Source organism: Coturnix japonica, chromosome 12 (assembly GCF_054131305.1).
Source record: "Coturnix japonica strain WE chromosome 12, WE-NBRP24, whole genome shotgun sequence".
Taxonomy (NCBI): Eukaryota; Metazoa; Chordata; class Aves; order Galliformes; family Phasianidae; genus Coturnix; species Coturnix japonica.
The window spans coordinates 5180517-5197000 of NC_140674.1; the positions used below are offsets into that span (position 1 = coordinate 5180517).

At 46.6% G+C, this 16484-nt stretch overlaps 1 protein-coding gene across 4 annotated transcripts; it reads right to left on the bottom strand.

Moving 5' to 3' along the window:
* Positions 1 to 1211: 1211 nt before the first annotated feature.
* ATG4B (autophagy related 4B cysteine peptidase) lies at positions 1212 to 16450 on the bottom strand. Of its 4 annotated transcripts, none has more exons than XR_014933158.1 (13): positions 16364 to 16450; positions 11949 to 12047; positions 11388 to 11459; positions 10465 to 10563; positions 9655 to 9756; positions 8808 to 8880; positions 8111 to 8190; positions 5645 to 5841; positions 5279 to 5385; positions 4595 to 4740; positions 4261 to 4317; positions 3894 to 3987; positions 1212 to 3073 (listed from the first exon to the last, which is right to left on the bottom strand). XR_014933158.1 is itself a non-coding variant. In XM_015871181.3 (13 exons), exons 1-13 carry the CDS (start codon positions 16371 to 16373, stop codon positions 3000 to 3002), a joined length of 1182 nt encoding a protein of 393 aa, XP_015726667.2. In that variant the 5' UTR covers positions 16374 to 16450; the 3' UTR covers positions 1212 to 2999. The 4 variants fall into 4 exon arrangements, 1 of the variants encoding a protein (XP_015726667.2); XM_015871181.3 differs by having other exon boundaries at positions 5279 to 5357; XR_014933159.1 differs by lacking the exon at positions 4595 to 4740 and having other exon boundaries at positions 5279 to 5357.
* Between the last annotated feature and the right edge of the window lie 34 nt (positions 16451 to 16484).

Consider the following 16484-nt stretch of genomic DNA (forward strand, 5'->3'; position numbering starts at 1 on the left):
CGAACTGCTTTTAGGGTAAGTGTCTGAAACAGACATGAGCTTAGAGCATTTTGAAGGCTGAGTGGTACACAGGTTCTTTTAGACTGGTTAACTTGTGGCCAAGATCAGAGGAGTCAGCAGTGAGTCCTGTGCAGACTGAAGTATAGTTTAAACAGCCCTGCGCACGCTGCCAAACCAGATCAACTGCATGTTCTGAGTGTGCCCAATTCCTTCCAGTACCATTCTAATTGTTACCTTACATTGATGCTCTTAGAACAGTCTGAGTTATTACAATAAGGGTCCAGTTCATGAAACAACAATGGCTTTTGATACTTGGTTATGCTGCATTAAGTTAAGAATTCCTCCAAATCTTCAGCAATAGAAAATAAGTACCATCACTTGACTGAACATTAGCAGCAGTTTATACTAACCAAGAAGGAAATGTATTCCAAGTGAGTAGCCCTCAACAAACAGGCCTTGCTATGGGCAGGCAGCACAAGCTGCCTGCTTCCACCTACTGTCTCCTTCTGCTGCATGGCAAGATGGGGAAAATGGTTATTGAGTTTAGACCTCTTTTTGTAACATTTGCCACTTCAGGCATATTGTTTGAAAGGCTTCCTAGAAACAGACATTATGGAAAACTAGCAGTTGAATAGCTGAACAGTGAGCATATGATCCTAAAGGAAACAAATTTTATTTTCCATCTACCAATGTGAAATATTAACTTCTCGGACTCTGCTTGGCTCTTTCCCCTGCTTACCTCAAATGAACATGTGGCAGAGACTCACCAGAAAAGCATGTCCTGTCTTGGAAAGGCTTATGCTTTTTAGAAGCGTTGAGATGCTGCACAGCTAAGCAGGGACAGCCTTTTGGTACCATTTTATTTCCCTCTTCCCCCCTTGCCCAGTGTTCATACAACTTAAAATGTGAGTAGCAGAACTGAACCACAGAAGTGTTTCTTTGTCTCTGCTGGCACATTGTGGATGTTTACTCTCTGGGACAGGAACAACGATCATCAAGGCAGCACCACAGAGCCAGCCTCTATTCTAGCAGATACATCAAAGAAAGATTAAAGACACTGTTGTACATAATTCAGCTTTTGCCCCATTCTGCCTTCACTGCCCTAAAAGCATAACAACAGTATGGTGCTGTTGTTTCAAGACTGCTCCCAGGGTTACTTAATACCACCCACCGCCACCTGAGATTAATGTACAAGAACATTAGGAAAGGCAAAAGATTTTAGATCTGTTTATTCAGATACAAATTGAAAGCAGATGAATGGAGCACAGCCCCAGTTCCTCTGCTGCCTCTTCCCCTGACTACAAGAGAGAAGAGGAGAAGCAGGCAGAAAGCAGCAAATAATAATTTAGTGACAGAAGCATTGTGGTTCCCAGTTCAAACCTCTGCTTTTGGGTAGCATAGGGAGAATTAGAGCATCAGTAGGTCAGTCACAGAGGAAAATGAGTAATTTCTAGCCAGCTGTCACCACCCTTGGGCACAGAAGCATTAACTGACAGGTTCCAATCCTGTATGTACAAAACAATCCTTGTAAACAGATCTGCAGTCTGCAGCATGCACTAAGGAAACTACTTAGGCAACGTTCTGTTGCACTTTGCATTAAGTCAATTCTCCTCCATGGTTTACCTCATTCCAAATTCCATTTGTGCAGCAGAGCTGTTATCTTAAAGCAGCTACAACATCCAATATCATGTTGGACCTTCCTTCTGAAGACATGCTGTCTTATGCCGACTTCTTTGGCGTGACTGCTGGAAATGGGTTTCTATGGGTTAGCTCCTACAGTGCCTTGCCCTGTGCTAACTCTGCAGGTAGGGGAGCTTTGCAGCAGAGCAAATGGAAAGGTAGCAACGCAGCTATGAAGCCTACTCAACCTTCAGGCAACTTTTCTGATTTGGAAAGGGAATGTCTAACAGGAGTAGCTGGAGGAACTGCTCAACAACCCACAGAAGATACCTCGAGGAATTGTATAACTTTTTTTTTTTAATTATTATTTTTTAATTATTTCAACAGGACTATTCACTAGATGCTATGCCAGCACTCTGGGACACGTGGCAGGCATGTGGCTGGCAGATCTCAGTTGTCCTGTTTCACCTCTCCCCTGTGGTGGGCTTTTTTCCCCCCCAGGGCTGTGGATTCCAGTTATCTGCTCAAAGCACCTTTCCTGAAGATACTTGGTATGGACATAAATCCATAGCAGAAGCACAGTGTGTTACCAACTCACTCAGAGAGAACACACATTTTCTATACTCCTCCCCTTCCTTCTGCTGTTAGTTGAAACTGCAATGTGCTTCTCCAGCAGCACAGGTCCATACTTTCCCAGACAGCATTTTGCTTATTGAAATTACCATGATTGATAAGTTACCCCAGCTCCCCTTGGACAGGATGTGAGCAGGAGAGGGGTACTGCACCTGTGAGAAAGCGCTGTGCACTGCAAAGCATGGGCAGGAGTTTCTCTGTAGGAAACAGCCACCTGCACTCTGGGGCTTTCACAGCTGTCTCACTGGGATGTGTCTACTGTTAATTTGCATTGTGAGCTGCAGTCCAGATTGGCCACTGAGAAGAGAAGCTGCTAAAGGGAATAACTGTACATGTCACCTACTAAATGAGGGGTGGCTCTATTTAAGCTTCAGAGAGAAGCCCCTTGTGTAAGGATTTAGCGCTCTAAAGATTTCTACGGCTTCCCCAGAAGGCCAACTGACCTGCTGATGTAACAGATAGGCTTTGAACTCCTAGGCACCACTGCATCCACTTCCAGCAGGCGTTTTCTGCTGAGAAACCCCAACTCCAGCCAGTAAGGCTGCAACACCCACTTGGTTCTTCATCCCAATGCAGACAATGCACACTCTGCTCAGAGGCTGCACAGAATGCCAGGATGGAAAAGAGGCAGGGATGGCAGCAAGCACCTATGAAAACCGGTAGCCCCAGGCTCTCCAAGGAGCTTCCCTCCCCCCACTTCTCCCCACATGTAACACAGATTTGCAGAGTCAGTTTCCTATTTGTTTTCAGAGGGATAAGATCTCAAAGTCTTCATCTTCTGAGTCAAAGAACCTTTCCAGTCTGTCGGCATCGGAGGAGTCTGCAAGAGAAGAAAGCATTACCTCCATGGGGTGCAGTGACTGCTCAGCAGTGCAGTAACTACTAGCTGCTTAACATGAGTGTCACAGACCCACACGCTTAAGAGGCTCTGTGACATGTTTTGATGTAGACAAGGATCAACAGACAGTAAAAGCAAATAAAGCATTCTTACAGAATAGGACAGTGAAGTAAGAAAGACTTTGGAAGTTCATGCTAAGAGACAGCAAGGAAGCAATGAATGCAGGATGCAGGTGACAGGATGCAGTCCAATGCCTGGTGACAGGGTAAGCTTGCCCACAAATAACTCACTCCTCTTGGCACAATTTGCAGGAAATACTGAGCAATGTTCACTTGCATTGCTAACATGATAAGCAGAGCCTGGCAGCCGAAGTAGTGCCTAGCACTTGTTGCTTTTTGCATCACCAGGACTAAGCAAATGCACAGGGAAAGAATCCCCTGCACTTGGATATATACATGACCAGCCTGATCTTTGTCAATTTTGAATACCCAGAAGCTCAGTTTTCAAGTGGACCATTCCAATTTCTTTAAGCATCTCTTTAGAAATTAAAAATCCACACTGATATAGTAGCCTGAGCCTTTTTTAATGCAGTCACCATTCAGACTCCTCCTAAAAATCACCCTGAGATACCATGGGAATCTGAACCACTGGTTGAAAAACCAAAGAATTAAACTGACCAAAAAGCTCCAGACCAACTATGAGGGCAAAGGGGAACACAGCAGAAGTCTGTGTGTAGTTACACAGCTTCCAGAAAACCAAAAGGACAAACTCCCCTTAGCTCTGCCTCCTTGCACAGCCTTACCTGGTGTGAGATTCAGAACGTCGGGGTTGGAGAAATGTGATGGCTGGCGTTCAACCAGTTCAAACATGGGCAGTGCTCCTCTTACCAGGGACAGCTGTGGAGAAAGAGCAGAGCCATGAGAACCTGCAGCACCGTACTCAGAGCACTCTGGTTTGTTAGGGGAGAGATATTCATCTGCTGGAACTTCTTTGCAGCTGAAAAAATGATTTCTCAAGTGTTCATATCAGCGGCAGAATTTCAGAGCTAGAATCCTGGTGTCTTAAACATATGCTTAAAATGGGATCATGCTGCAGAGAACAGGCTCTCTGTGCAGCACTTTGGAACCAGTAATACCCTGTATTCTTTTCCCAGCAATATAAATACAAACCTTTTTGATTTGGTGGCACCAATCATTAAAGTCCTCCTCTGTGTGGCAGAAGAAGCCCTGTAACAAGAAATTATCATTATAGAATGACCAGGACTGTGAGCAGTTACAATGACTAACTGCTTGGTATCAAGGTGTGGCTTACAATGCCCTGTTGAACTGAGCACTCCCCACAGGCTTATGGTACACTGTTCAAGAGCTGATCAATTTAATGGTCTGCTCTGCTGCAGAAGGAAAACTGCCTGGAGATCACCCAACCTATCACCTCAGCCAGATCCCTGTGAAACAAGGACCTGCTATTTCAGATATGGGCAGAAAACAAGCAGCAGGGACGCACCACTGCAATGGAGGGGTCGAGCTCAGCGATGCTCATTCTGCAGGGAGGGTGCTGGCAGTGGAAGCTTTCATCAGGGAGACAGCCACTGTCACTGGGCTCCACTGCAGGCTGCGTAGTGTGGGGATCCAGGTAAATGAGCTCCTCACCTGGGCAGACAGGCAACGAGACATCAACAGGAAGAACCATTAGTTATTTTTCTGAGAAGCAAATAGTGAGATTAAAAGAAAGGGGGAAAAGCATTAAATGAGCCAGCTCCTGAAATCCCAAGGAGGAACCCATCATTTACTAGGGGCATCTTGCTTTTGGCCATCTCATCCAAAGAGCCAGCATGAGCAGAACCATGGCACCCACTCCATCTGTGTTCAAGGCACGTGCAAATACACAGCCAAATCCCTGAAGGGGGGTCAGCTCTGAACCTAGGAAGAGCCTGTGAACACATCATTACAGACAGGATCTACTATTATATGGTGAAAGTGTTCAGTTTGTACTTTTGCCCCCATTCAAAGGTACATCACTCAAGATCCTCACAGGGTTTCAGCTCATAGCAGCCTTTCACACTTCCAGCAGAACAAATGAAACCTGCAGCACACACTGCAGGCTGAGCAGGAGAGCTGTACTGCTCCATAAACATTTTTAGCTGTGGGGAGATGCTTGGAAAGTCGTTGCAGTACTTTGGGCACTCACCTACATAACCAATGAAGTAGTGAGCACTGTTTGGTTTGCCTCCAATAACTCCGAGGGACTGGGGCATCATGAAGCAGTGCTGGAAAAGCAAGACAGAAAACACACAGCTGATAGACAGTGAGACAGCAAGTGGTAACAAGGGCAAACATTTAAAAACACAGCAGGGAAAAAAAAGACTGGGACACTGAAAAATCTGCAACTACTGAAGCAATAAATCCAACACTTTCCTGACAAAAACCCGTAAGTATCTATATCCTGACCTCTGAAAATGGTAATCTCTAAATATATTTTTCTTCCAGAAGCAACTTAATTCACAGCAGTGTCTTTAAGCATCAGAATATCAAGAATCAGCTCCAGATCCCCTACCTTTAGTGTTTCAATATAGGCTTCATTGATCTCTGTGAGCCCAAGGCGGAGAGGTATCAGCAGCACCAATGGTTTCCACAGTGAGTGCTTATCTCTAACCCCTGCTTCCTCTGGGTACCCATTATAGAGCATGTCTGCCTCTGCAGCAGGGCAGGCTGCAGCTCCAGCACAGGAGAAGTTGGACTGGCACAACCGCCCTACAAAAAAGGAACACGAGCAGAAAACATCAAAAACAACCTCAGTTTCTAAACCTCGCGTAATCCTGTTCCAGCTCTGATCAACAACTGCTAATTTCCAAAAGCCAAAAGAGTTAACAAGGTCCACCACTGTGATCCTGTTATGGTGCCCCCTGCAGGGTTTCTGGACAAGCTCAGCATTTCATTTCTTCCATCAAGATTGTGCCAAAGCACGTAACTCCCAGCCACCATCTGGTGGGCCATTAAAATGCAAGTTCTTCCTGCAGGTGAACAGCTGAGCAACACCATGTGTCAACACAGGTGGATGACTTGCTTGGGACATTCAATGAAAGTCCAGAATTCAGAGAGCATCTAGACAGGGAGAGGAAAAAAACAACTGCTGTGTTCAGTTCCAGGGAAGTACTGAGAGGCTGTTAGGCCAATTGAACTGAATGAGGAAAATTTCCTGCATTAAGCCATAATATCCTCACCTGTAACAAGCACTGCAACAAGATATAAACGTGGCATTTGCATTGAGATCTTAATTTTCCTAAGCCTCACTAAAACCTTCACAGATTCCACCAGGGGTCATTCAGGAGCCGGTTTAGAAACCCCAAAGGGGTGATCAGTAGAATCTGCAATTTTAGCACGAGCTTTGCCTGTAAGATGTGGAGCAGTATAAATCCTCAGGGCATATCTATGACACACACTGTGCATCCTCACTCTACAGGCTCGGTGAACAGACAGGCAGCCTGGGATGTAACCAGATTATGTAGATTCTGGTACAGAACCATCTCCAAGCCTGTTTGCCTCACAGGCTAATTTCATTACTTGCCAGGTGAGTGCATGCATGTGAAGAAATGAAACAAAACCAGAAAAACTCACAGCATTTCAATCATTAATTTAAGGCAATTAGACAAAATGCCAGAGGCTCATTCAATTTATTCTTGGCCTAACCTGAATACCAGGAGAATCTGGCAGGTAGGACACGATGTAAACAAGCACCTTCGTCACAGCAATTAGCACAGGATGCTCGCTCACTGCTACAAGCTTCAAATGCAGCTGAAGAAGGAGAATGTTACCTCCAAGGTTAGAAGAAGAAGGACTTTGAGCTAAAGCCTCAGTAAGAGAGAATCCGCACTGAAGTTTGCAATTACTCCCTATGTTGTTTGTCCCTTTCGAAGGGAGGATGTGTATGTATGCAGCCTATGAGCACATTTCCAATACAAGAGACAGACTTAGAAGGCTGTGATGGCTGTTTTCACTGCTGCAGCAAAAGGTTATTCTTGTCCTTATGCTGACCTTTGTTCAGTCCAAGATCACCAGCACATATCTAGGACTATTATACTTCAGGTTAGACAGGCACTTCTCAGACTACCTGATAAGAGACTTCACTATGATGCACTCTAGTGACAAGTCCTTGTCTGTTAATTGATTTTGGCTCCACGGCAGCCAAAGTCAATCTATGTGACAGCTGCCACAGTCTCACATGCAACTTTGCAACAGCTCAAGCATCCTCTGGACTGTTCTGTGTGCTGTTTCAGAATACTACTCCGGCAGAAAACACTGCATAGTTTTGTGCTGTGTAAGCACGTTGCCTCACGAGCCTAAAGCAAAAACAGGGGAAGGCTTGTGCAGCCAGGGCAACAAAGGGCTGCAGCAAACAGCCATTCCACCACTCACTTCAGTTACTGGGGCACTACAGCCTGAGCAAGCATGCTAGAGATGAACACACTGCACAGCCTTCAAAGACATCCAGGCGTCAGAATGCAACAAGCAAACAAACAAAAAGGAAAATAAAAATGAGTGAGCACTCCTTTAAAAGTGCATCTTTAAAAGATATCTCCAGAGACAAGTCTCTTCATTCTCCATTTTTCCTGTTTAGAGAGAAGTTCTGGTTTTCTTGTGCTGCTTAGTAGCAGAGACATTCCTACCCCATTATACACATAAGGAAGCAGCCATTTACCACTGCCTACCTATGGCCACAAACAGTTTGTCACTACCTTCCAAGCAGCTCCCACCTATTGTCTGAAAGTCAGCAGCTCCTTCTTTCCAGATCCACAGGACACAGTGCCAAGTCTGAGGTTTATCAGACAGAGCAGAAGTGGAAGAAGGAGCTTTCCTGCCCTAGAAAAGCAAATCCCATCCAGGTTTAGTGCACTTGGCCACCACTTTAATACAGAACATTTACTGTATGCTTCTAGTGTTGCATGACTGCATGCTTTCCAGTTCTTTTCTGGCTTCTTGCTGTCACAGGATACATTATATTCTACCCACATTTGATACTTACTGATTTCTTCCATCACAACAGTGTTATCCATGGCTATATGTACTGCCAGTGAACTCCACGTATCAAAAGTAGCAAGTTTTCTATAGGAAAGGAAAAAAAACTTAGATTAGGAACAATCATTTTTTTTACCAATTATGCTGTGTTGGTTGGTGACAGGAGAATGTTTAGGATGTTCTGAACACACAGGATATCTCAATTAGACAGTCCTGCTCCTCTGCTTGTCACCATGGAATCCAGGCAGCAAATACTTAAACTTTCCTCCTCTGATGCACTGGTGACTCAATGGCTCATTGGCAGCCTTTTGACAATGATGACAGAAGCAGTTCAGATATCAGCAGAGATCCAAACAGCAGTGAGCATCTACTCTGACACCTGCTTCTGGTCTGCTGCAAAGAGCACTGCACTCTGTTCTAGAAGTAAGCATGTTAACATGAGCACTGTGGAAAGGAAATGGATTGCCAGGGGGTTGTCCTCAATTTGAAATCAGTTTTCTGTCACAACCTGCCTGCCATATTCTGAATAAAAGAAGGACTCCTCTCAAGTTCCCATCAGCCAAGTCAATAAGGTCAAGCAACTGACTGCTAAGAGCATTAAGACAAAGTTGCACTTCATCCAGTGGGTAGAGACCTGTGAAGCAGGAGGTAATACAAAGTCACTGCTTTGTTTGAAAGAAATAAGGGTCAAATCCAGCACTTACTTAAGTACTTGTGCAACTGTGTTTGGTCCATACCACTGACCAATGGATTTCCCCTCTCCAACTCCCATCTGGGCTGCAGGAGAAGAAAAAATAATTTAGCAAAGAATTTCACCTACATTTTGCTCCTTCCTAATCAGGATTTTTATCTAATGGAGTAGAGATCTCACTTGAAAACACTCTGGAGTCAGCAGAATCCACCCTTTCATGGCTTACTGTGGTGTCAGTGGAAAAGACAAGCATATCCTCAATGAAAGTAAAGCAAATCTTTTCCCAAAGAGGGAATACAGAAATCCAAATGGCAATGTTACCTCAAGAGAAACCATTCTTAGTGTGATTATCAAGAACAACCCAGTTACAGGTAACATATTGTTCACTGTAGATGAAGCTATAGGTGTCTTAACGCTTCATAGAAAAAAATTTAATCAGGCTGTCTTTTTCTTTTGCTGGAGAAATTTATACTGAGGTGAGATCCTTCCTTAGTCTATCTGCTATTTCTGAAAATACCTTCATCCAGCAGCCTTCTCACATTACAAGGTCTTGGTGAGAACAGCAGCCACGTGCTTTTCTCTCACCTTGGCTAAATAGGATACAGAAACTGATGCTGAATATAACCCTAAAGCGTTACACAAACCTGAAGGTCTGAGTGGAGGCAAGAAGAAAAATCCATCACAGGTCATAACAAAGACTGGGAGTTTCAGATTATATCAGAAAATAAGCACTGTGTCAGAAAATAACGCACTAGGTTTTTCAGCTAAGCTACAGAAATAAACACAAAATGATGCTCTTTGCTCACAGAAAACTCAGACAGGATATTCCCCCCACGTTTCTTGGCACCCAGCGTCCTTACCTATCTGGTGAATGGAGTAGTAGCTGTCTTTTTTGTCAATGAAGGCATTAAGAACACTGAAGTAATTATCTGTCTGCCTCTTGCCTTTTATCCACCTCCAGTCTAAAGCAAACAAGGGGGTACGTGAAACATCAACATCAAACCACGAATTTCAACAGGCAAAAACAAAACAGAAAAAAGAGCTTTTCACAGCTGAGATGAAAGAACATCACACAGAAAAAGAAGAATCAGAAAACATAAACTCTACCTCTGTCCCACAAATGAAAAATAAGACAACCATTTCCCATAGTGGGCATTCAGAAGAAAACCAGGAGGTCTCATTACTTCTGAATTTCTGGGAAGTTATTTTCTTAATCAACAACCACCAAAGAAATCCAGTACAGACCAAGTATGGTTCAAATGCAAGAACAGAAGTTGTCAGGCAGAAGAAACCAGACACAAAGATGACTTCCTGACAAGTTAAAAACCACATTATCCGCTGTTTTGGTAGGACTTTTTAAACTTCAAGTATATTAAAAGGCCCCTTAAGAAAAGCCTAGCACTTGCTTGGTGTCAGTGGATTTAGCTAGCATGTTACAGGACTCTCCTTTGTTTTATGGCTTGAACAACTACATTTAATTCATGTAGGGCTGGAGACAGCTGCAGGAAGAAACCTACCGGAAAGTTTCCAGTAGAGTTTTCACACATCAGCCCTGAACTTGAGAAAACTCAGGGGAAAGTTACAGAGCCCTCAGCAATTTCCAGCTGCTATCATTAGAAGCATTGCACTTGTGCGAGCACATGGCCCTGGAAGTCAGTTCTCTGGTTTACCTCTTCCCAAATGCCTGCAGACCAAGGCCTGAGCAAAGATCATCTGACCACACCGCAACATGCAGCCCCAGCCTGTATCAGATGTGGGACCGGTTCCTCCTGGAAACAAGGACAGAAAGCAAGTATGTAAGGAATGGAACAACACAGCCAAGAGAGAAAAAAGGAAAGTGCTGTAAGGCTGCATGGGTAGCAGAACTATCCAGGAAACTGGGCAAGGAACAAGGACTATGCAAGCTCACAAACCCAAAGCTGAGAAATCAAAACACTGTTACCAGTGACTAGACTCATAGCATTCCTAAAACACAAAGATCTTTAACATTAAACGACAAGGGAGAAAAAAAAAACAACTTCAAAGGAAATTCAAGCAACTCAACTAGAAAGACAGCTGAATTTCCCATGAGCATAGCAGCCTTTGAGTCTACTGGCAGATTCTCAACCTAAGTCAGAGACATTCCAAAACAGAGGTGCTTGTTACAGACCACTTGTTATAATGCTCATTTTGAGAAGGGAACTCATTACACAAGATTAATCAGTCACAAGGAATTCCCACATCAGATGATGACTGGATGAGATTCCAAACAGCACACAGAGTTAGATTAAAGAAAAAAAATAAAACAAATCTTCCAGCAAGAACAACAAACGTCCTACATAACATTGGAGAATAAGCTGGATATTAACTCTCACATTTACAACAAGAGAGCTTACAGACAGACATTCAAACAGTCAGGAGTCAGAGAATTATTTTCTCCTTATCCTTTCTGTGAAAGTGAATCAAAACCTGGCTTAATATTCATCTCAAAATCAGTTTTCTTGAGATCATCTGCACGTCCTCTAACCCAAATGAAGTCACTGGAAATTTCCTGCTGGGTTGGACTGTTATTACAATCAGGCCAACATCACTTCCAGGATGCATTTAGACTTACCAATGGCAGGAAAGTTCTTTCTGTAGGTGAACCAAAGCCGAGAGGTCACATCCAACAGGATCTCTTCTTTCTCTGAAAGTTGTTTTTAAGACAGAAATTCATGTACAAAGATGGCACCAAACACACCAAAGCCCATCTCCCACCCAGCCTTCTCATTAAGTGTTCTGCTCTGCACGCAGCCTGCAGGCCCAGACAGACAAAATTTGCCTGAGGAATGCAAAAGTGCCACAAGGCAGAAGCAGCTTTTTCCCTTAAAAAATACTACAACCAATCAAAAACACCACAGTTACAGGTAAACTGTGAAGCAGAAAACAGTTTTCTTGCCTTTTCTGAGCTATCCACTTGCCAATAACTACTAAACAGCAACTTTCCATGCAAAGACATGCTAGAGTCTACAGAGGCTGCCAGACAGAAGGAAGCATGGAGGTTACAATCTGCATGCTTTGACAGCATACGGGCTCTGCTCTGTGCCTGCAAGGTCTGCAGTCACCTAGCTGCACATAAAACATGTAACACTAATAGAATCTTCTGCAGTGTCAAAGCATCGTGCATGCAAAATACCTGTAAAGACGCTGTATTTCCTGCCTAGGATCCAAACAGGCTCTTTGGTCTCAGGGAAGTCTTCATATTCAAACCTGAGAGTGTCATAGGTAAGAGTAGCTGGAATAGAAAGAAAAAGACATATATATCATTCATTGTTTTGTCCTCGCTGTTTGAAAATCAAACATAAACAGTACTTGCAGAGCCAGAACTGCTGTGATATAACTTACCCTCAGAGCACCCAGTGAGAAACAGTTTGGCTCCCACTATAGTCATAAACTGCAAAACTCAGGAAGCCCACACACCCATGGCTCTCACCTGCTGCTCCACAAGCAAGGAAACAGAGGAGCTTCCAGGTTAGATCAGCTCCAAGTTTTGCCCAGTAAAAACTGAGTAGGTCAAGAAAACATCAAGGGCTTCAGCCATTAACTGCACTGCTTCTCAGCACAGCTATCACTGTGCACAGCAACACTCATCAGCTACAGCACTGCGGTCCTCTTTTCATGGGAACAAAGCAACTGAGATGCTTCTTCCTGAGAAGATACAGCTTTTGGTGATGAAATATGAGAAGCGTGAACTGCATTAAGCTGGAAACCAAAGCTCGCTCCTCAAGTCAGCCCATCCTCAGAGGCCATGAGCTGAAGCACAAGCCATCACCTCTCCCCAAAACAGTCTGCAGCTTCAGCAGATGAAGTGTTGCCCTTACAGGCATCAGGCTAAAAGTGAGGAATGCAAACTGGCACACAGGTTTGAGCTTCCAAGTGACAGACACACCTGCTTTATACTTGCTCCTTTCACAACATGGCATCCATCAGCACCCAAACATCCATCGCTTCTTAAACCAGCACTGAGCATTGATTGCTGCACTCTGCAGAACACACACAGCACACGATGCCCTTGGATCAGGGCAGCTTAAGCCTTGTGCAAAAGACAGGTAAAAGGCATGGGTAGGAGGAGGGAAGGGAAGGAGCTGGATGTGCTGTGCTCCACTACGTCTATATTTGGGAAATCTTGGAAGTGAACCTCAGGGGGTGGAGCAGGCTGGCTTTAAAACACCTTGAAGGTTAAGAATTGCACCTAATTTCAATTCTTAAACAAGCTGCAAGTTAAATTTAAAACAGAGCTAAGTTAGCCAGTTCTGCAACTGTTAAAGCAAATATTTCTAATACCAAACCTATTAACATCTGCAGCCATTTGGCCTGGGGTTGAAACAGGAAGACAGACTACACAGCCACAAGTTCCATTCATTCCCACCTCCCACAGAAGCCATCAGCCACGGTGAACACCCACTGCTGCCCACGAGTCCACCTGCCATCACAGCAGATGCCACCGTGCTCACGAGCAGGTGTGCACAGATGAGTCTGTCTCTCTCTCCCAGCTGTTCCTCACTTGCCTTTCCAAAATCACCATCTGGAGCTCCAGTAAATGATGACCTGGTTGATTTGCATAGAATTAATGGGAGCTCCAGAAGGGCTCTGCCCCTCCTCTTTCCAGGACCTCGGATTAGGATGCCCTGTGCTACACCCAGGCAAACAAGCTGTACAAGACATTCCAGCTCCTGCAGGTACCTCATCGGCCTCTGGGCTCTCACAATTGGAAACCAGCTCCTAATGTTGGAGAGAACCCATAAGCAGCAGCAAGACAACACCAGTCAGACCAACTCCCATGTAAGCAGGAGCCCTGGGAACACAAGCACAGAGTGAGCTCCTAAATCTAATTCTGAACAAATTCCCCTAATAGATGTGACGTTACTACACAGGAAGGGACCAGTGAGCTGCATGGGCCTGTCCATAAATAACACCAGGAGTTCACAAAGCAGAAATCCTCTTTGAAGATGCTCTTCTGGCAGCTGCAGAAGTCAGGTGAGATCAGCAGTTCTTCCTCAGGCACTGATCCAAAACTTCACCTTCAGGAAGCCCTCGATCTGTTTTCAAGGCTGACCTCTGCGCATGCAGGACAGCAGAGCAGCAGCCTCTGCAGGAGATCCACAGACACACACACCACAATGGCTCAGCTCCCCCCAGCACACAGTGGATTTGAAGTGAAATGAGTGAAAGTCTGAGCCATGCAGAGCACACCCTCAGAACGGCAGATTCACCCTCCAGGAGTGTCAGACATGCTGTGAGTTGGATCTTTGCCACACGGGCACACCTTGCATGGGATCTGCTGGAGCATCCCAAAGCCCTGATGGAAAAGGCAAAGCCTTCTGTGTGCCAAACTTACACTGTTTTAGCCAAACAAGAACTGGTTTTCTGTCAACTTGTCAACACTGGAACGAATGCTTCTCGGGCAGCAAAAGCACAGGGCTGCCTTCCCCAAGTCCTTCAGACCCACTGAACATCAGCAAAAGTAGTGGGAAGAGACAGATGGTCACCCCTCAAGGCTGACAAAAGTACATCAGAAAGGGAATCAGAGTGGAGAGGATGAAAGCTACCAGAAGCAGGATGTGTCTGATGGTCAGGAAGGTAAATCTATTGTACCAGAGAAGTTCAAAGCTGAAAAATGCTTGTAAAGCAGATGGTGAAGAACAGCCTGAACACTTACTTTTGGTCCCTCCTTTTTCCTAAGCCCTTTCAGACAAGACAAATTGCGGTTATCTGAATGAAAACAAGGAGTTAAGGCACGGGGAGGCTGAGCAGTTTGAGGCCTATCATTGGGCCAGAGGGCTCTGGTGCTCCTTGCCTCACAGCCCAGCTCTGCAGAGGAGATGCTGCAGAGCGATGCCCCGCTATCACTGCATGGTTTTTTCTTCCCTTGATAAGCCTTGCTGTGCTTACATAAAGGGCAGCAAACACACCCGCTGGCTCCGGTTGTGTTGTATCACTTGTCAGAACATGCATCGTTCCCAGGTGTGAGACACTGATGTGACAGCACACAAGGACGTGCTGGCACAAAGCAGGGACTCAGCCCTACCGCAGCTCCACACTGAGGGCACGGACACTGTGAGCAGTGCAGCCATTGGGGGCACTGCCCCACACAGACACCTGCCCAGCATGAAGGAGGCCTAGGAAATGCTGTTATCACACAGCACAGCTTATCTCTGCATAGGGCAAGGGCAGGGTGGTGCTGCACCACGGCTAGTGGGATACCAGCTGCAATCTGAGTGCCAGCATGCAGGAATGCAAGAGCTCCATCATGAGCAGCTATGTGGGTACTATGGGAAGGGATGAGGGCCAGGCAGGAGAAGGGAGCAAAGATAAGACCAAGTTATCACAGAACATCCCAAGTTGGACCCACAAGGATCATCAGCTCCAACCACCTCAAGTCTCAGAGCAGTGTCCCAGCGCTCCCTGAGCTCCAGCATTAGGCCGTGCCAACTGCCATGGAGCTGTGCATGGAGCTGTACACGGAGCTGTGCACGGAGCTGTGCACGGAGCTGTACATGGAGCTGTGCATGGAGCTGTGCATGGAGCTGTACACGGAGCTGTACATGGAGCTGTGCATGGAGCTGTGCATGGAGCTGTACATGGAGCTGTGCATGGAGCTGTGCATGGAGCTGTACATGGAGCTGTGCACGGAGCTGTGCATGGAGCTGTGCATGGAGCTGTGCATGGAGCTGTACACGGAGCTGTACACGGAGCTGTGCATGGAGCTGTGCATGGAGCTGTACATGGAGCTGTACATGGAGCTGTACACGGAGCTGTGCATGGAGCTGTACATGGAGCTGTACACGGAGCTGTGCATGGAGCTGTGCATGGAGCTGTACATGGAGCTGTACACGGAGCTGTGCATGGAGCTGTGCATGGAGCTGTACATGGAGCTGTGCACGGAGCTGTACACGGAGCTGTGCATGGAGCTGTGCATGGAGCTGTGCATGGAGCTGTACACGGAGCTGTGCATGGAGCTGTGCATGGAGCTGTACACGGAGCTGTACATGGAGCTGTACATGGAGCTGTACACGGAGCTGTACATGGAGCTGTGCATGGAGCTGTGCATGGAGCTGTACATGGAGCTGTACACGGAGCTGTACACGGAGCTGTGTCACACCCTGTCCATGCCCCCTCCCCAGCACAGCTCCATGCCGTTCCCTCGGGCCCTGTCGCTGTCACACCGAGCTGAGCTCAGCGCTGCCCATCTGCTCCCTATGAGCTGCAGCTGCCACGAGGCCTCCGCTCAGCTCCTGTGCTCTGGGCCGACCCCCCCCCGGCCGCTCACAGCCCCGTCATCCCGTCCCGCAGCCCCCCGCGTTCCTACACCGCCCCGATCCCGACACCGCGGTGTCCGCTCTGAACCTCCCTCACACCGGACCGGTCTGTGCTCACTGCTCCGCCAAACGCGGCTCCCGAGGCCGCAGCTGGCAGATGTGACTCCCGCATATGACCAGGCCTTACAGCACCGGCCCTTCCTGCCGGTCCGTGTCCCCGTCCCGCTCACAGCCCCATGGGGCAGCGCCCCGCGTTCCGCCCCGCGGTCAGACCCGCTGTTCCCGCACCCACCTGCGTCCATGGCCGCGGCCCTGCCCGGGGCTGCCCCCGCCGCCGTCCCCGCCGACACATACGCCCCGTCACACCCCAACCCGCTGCGGCCTCCAGCCGCCCTCTCGCCCAATGGCATTGC

Bases quoted from the DNA above. Each gene is read 5' to 3' on its own strand.
- ATG4B (XM_015871181.3), bottom strand. The intron at 8,881-9,654 runs GTAAGGACGCTG...CTTCTCCTGCAG, and splicing joins CTACTCCATTCACCAGATAG to CCCAGATGGGAGTTGGAGAG. The intron at 3,988-4,260 runs GTTTGTATTTAT...CTTTCTCCACAG, and splicing joins GGTGCCACCAAATCAAAAAG to CTGTCCCTGGTAAGAGGAGC.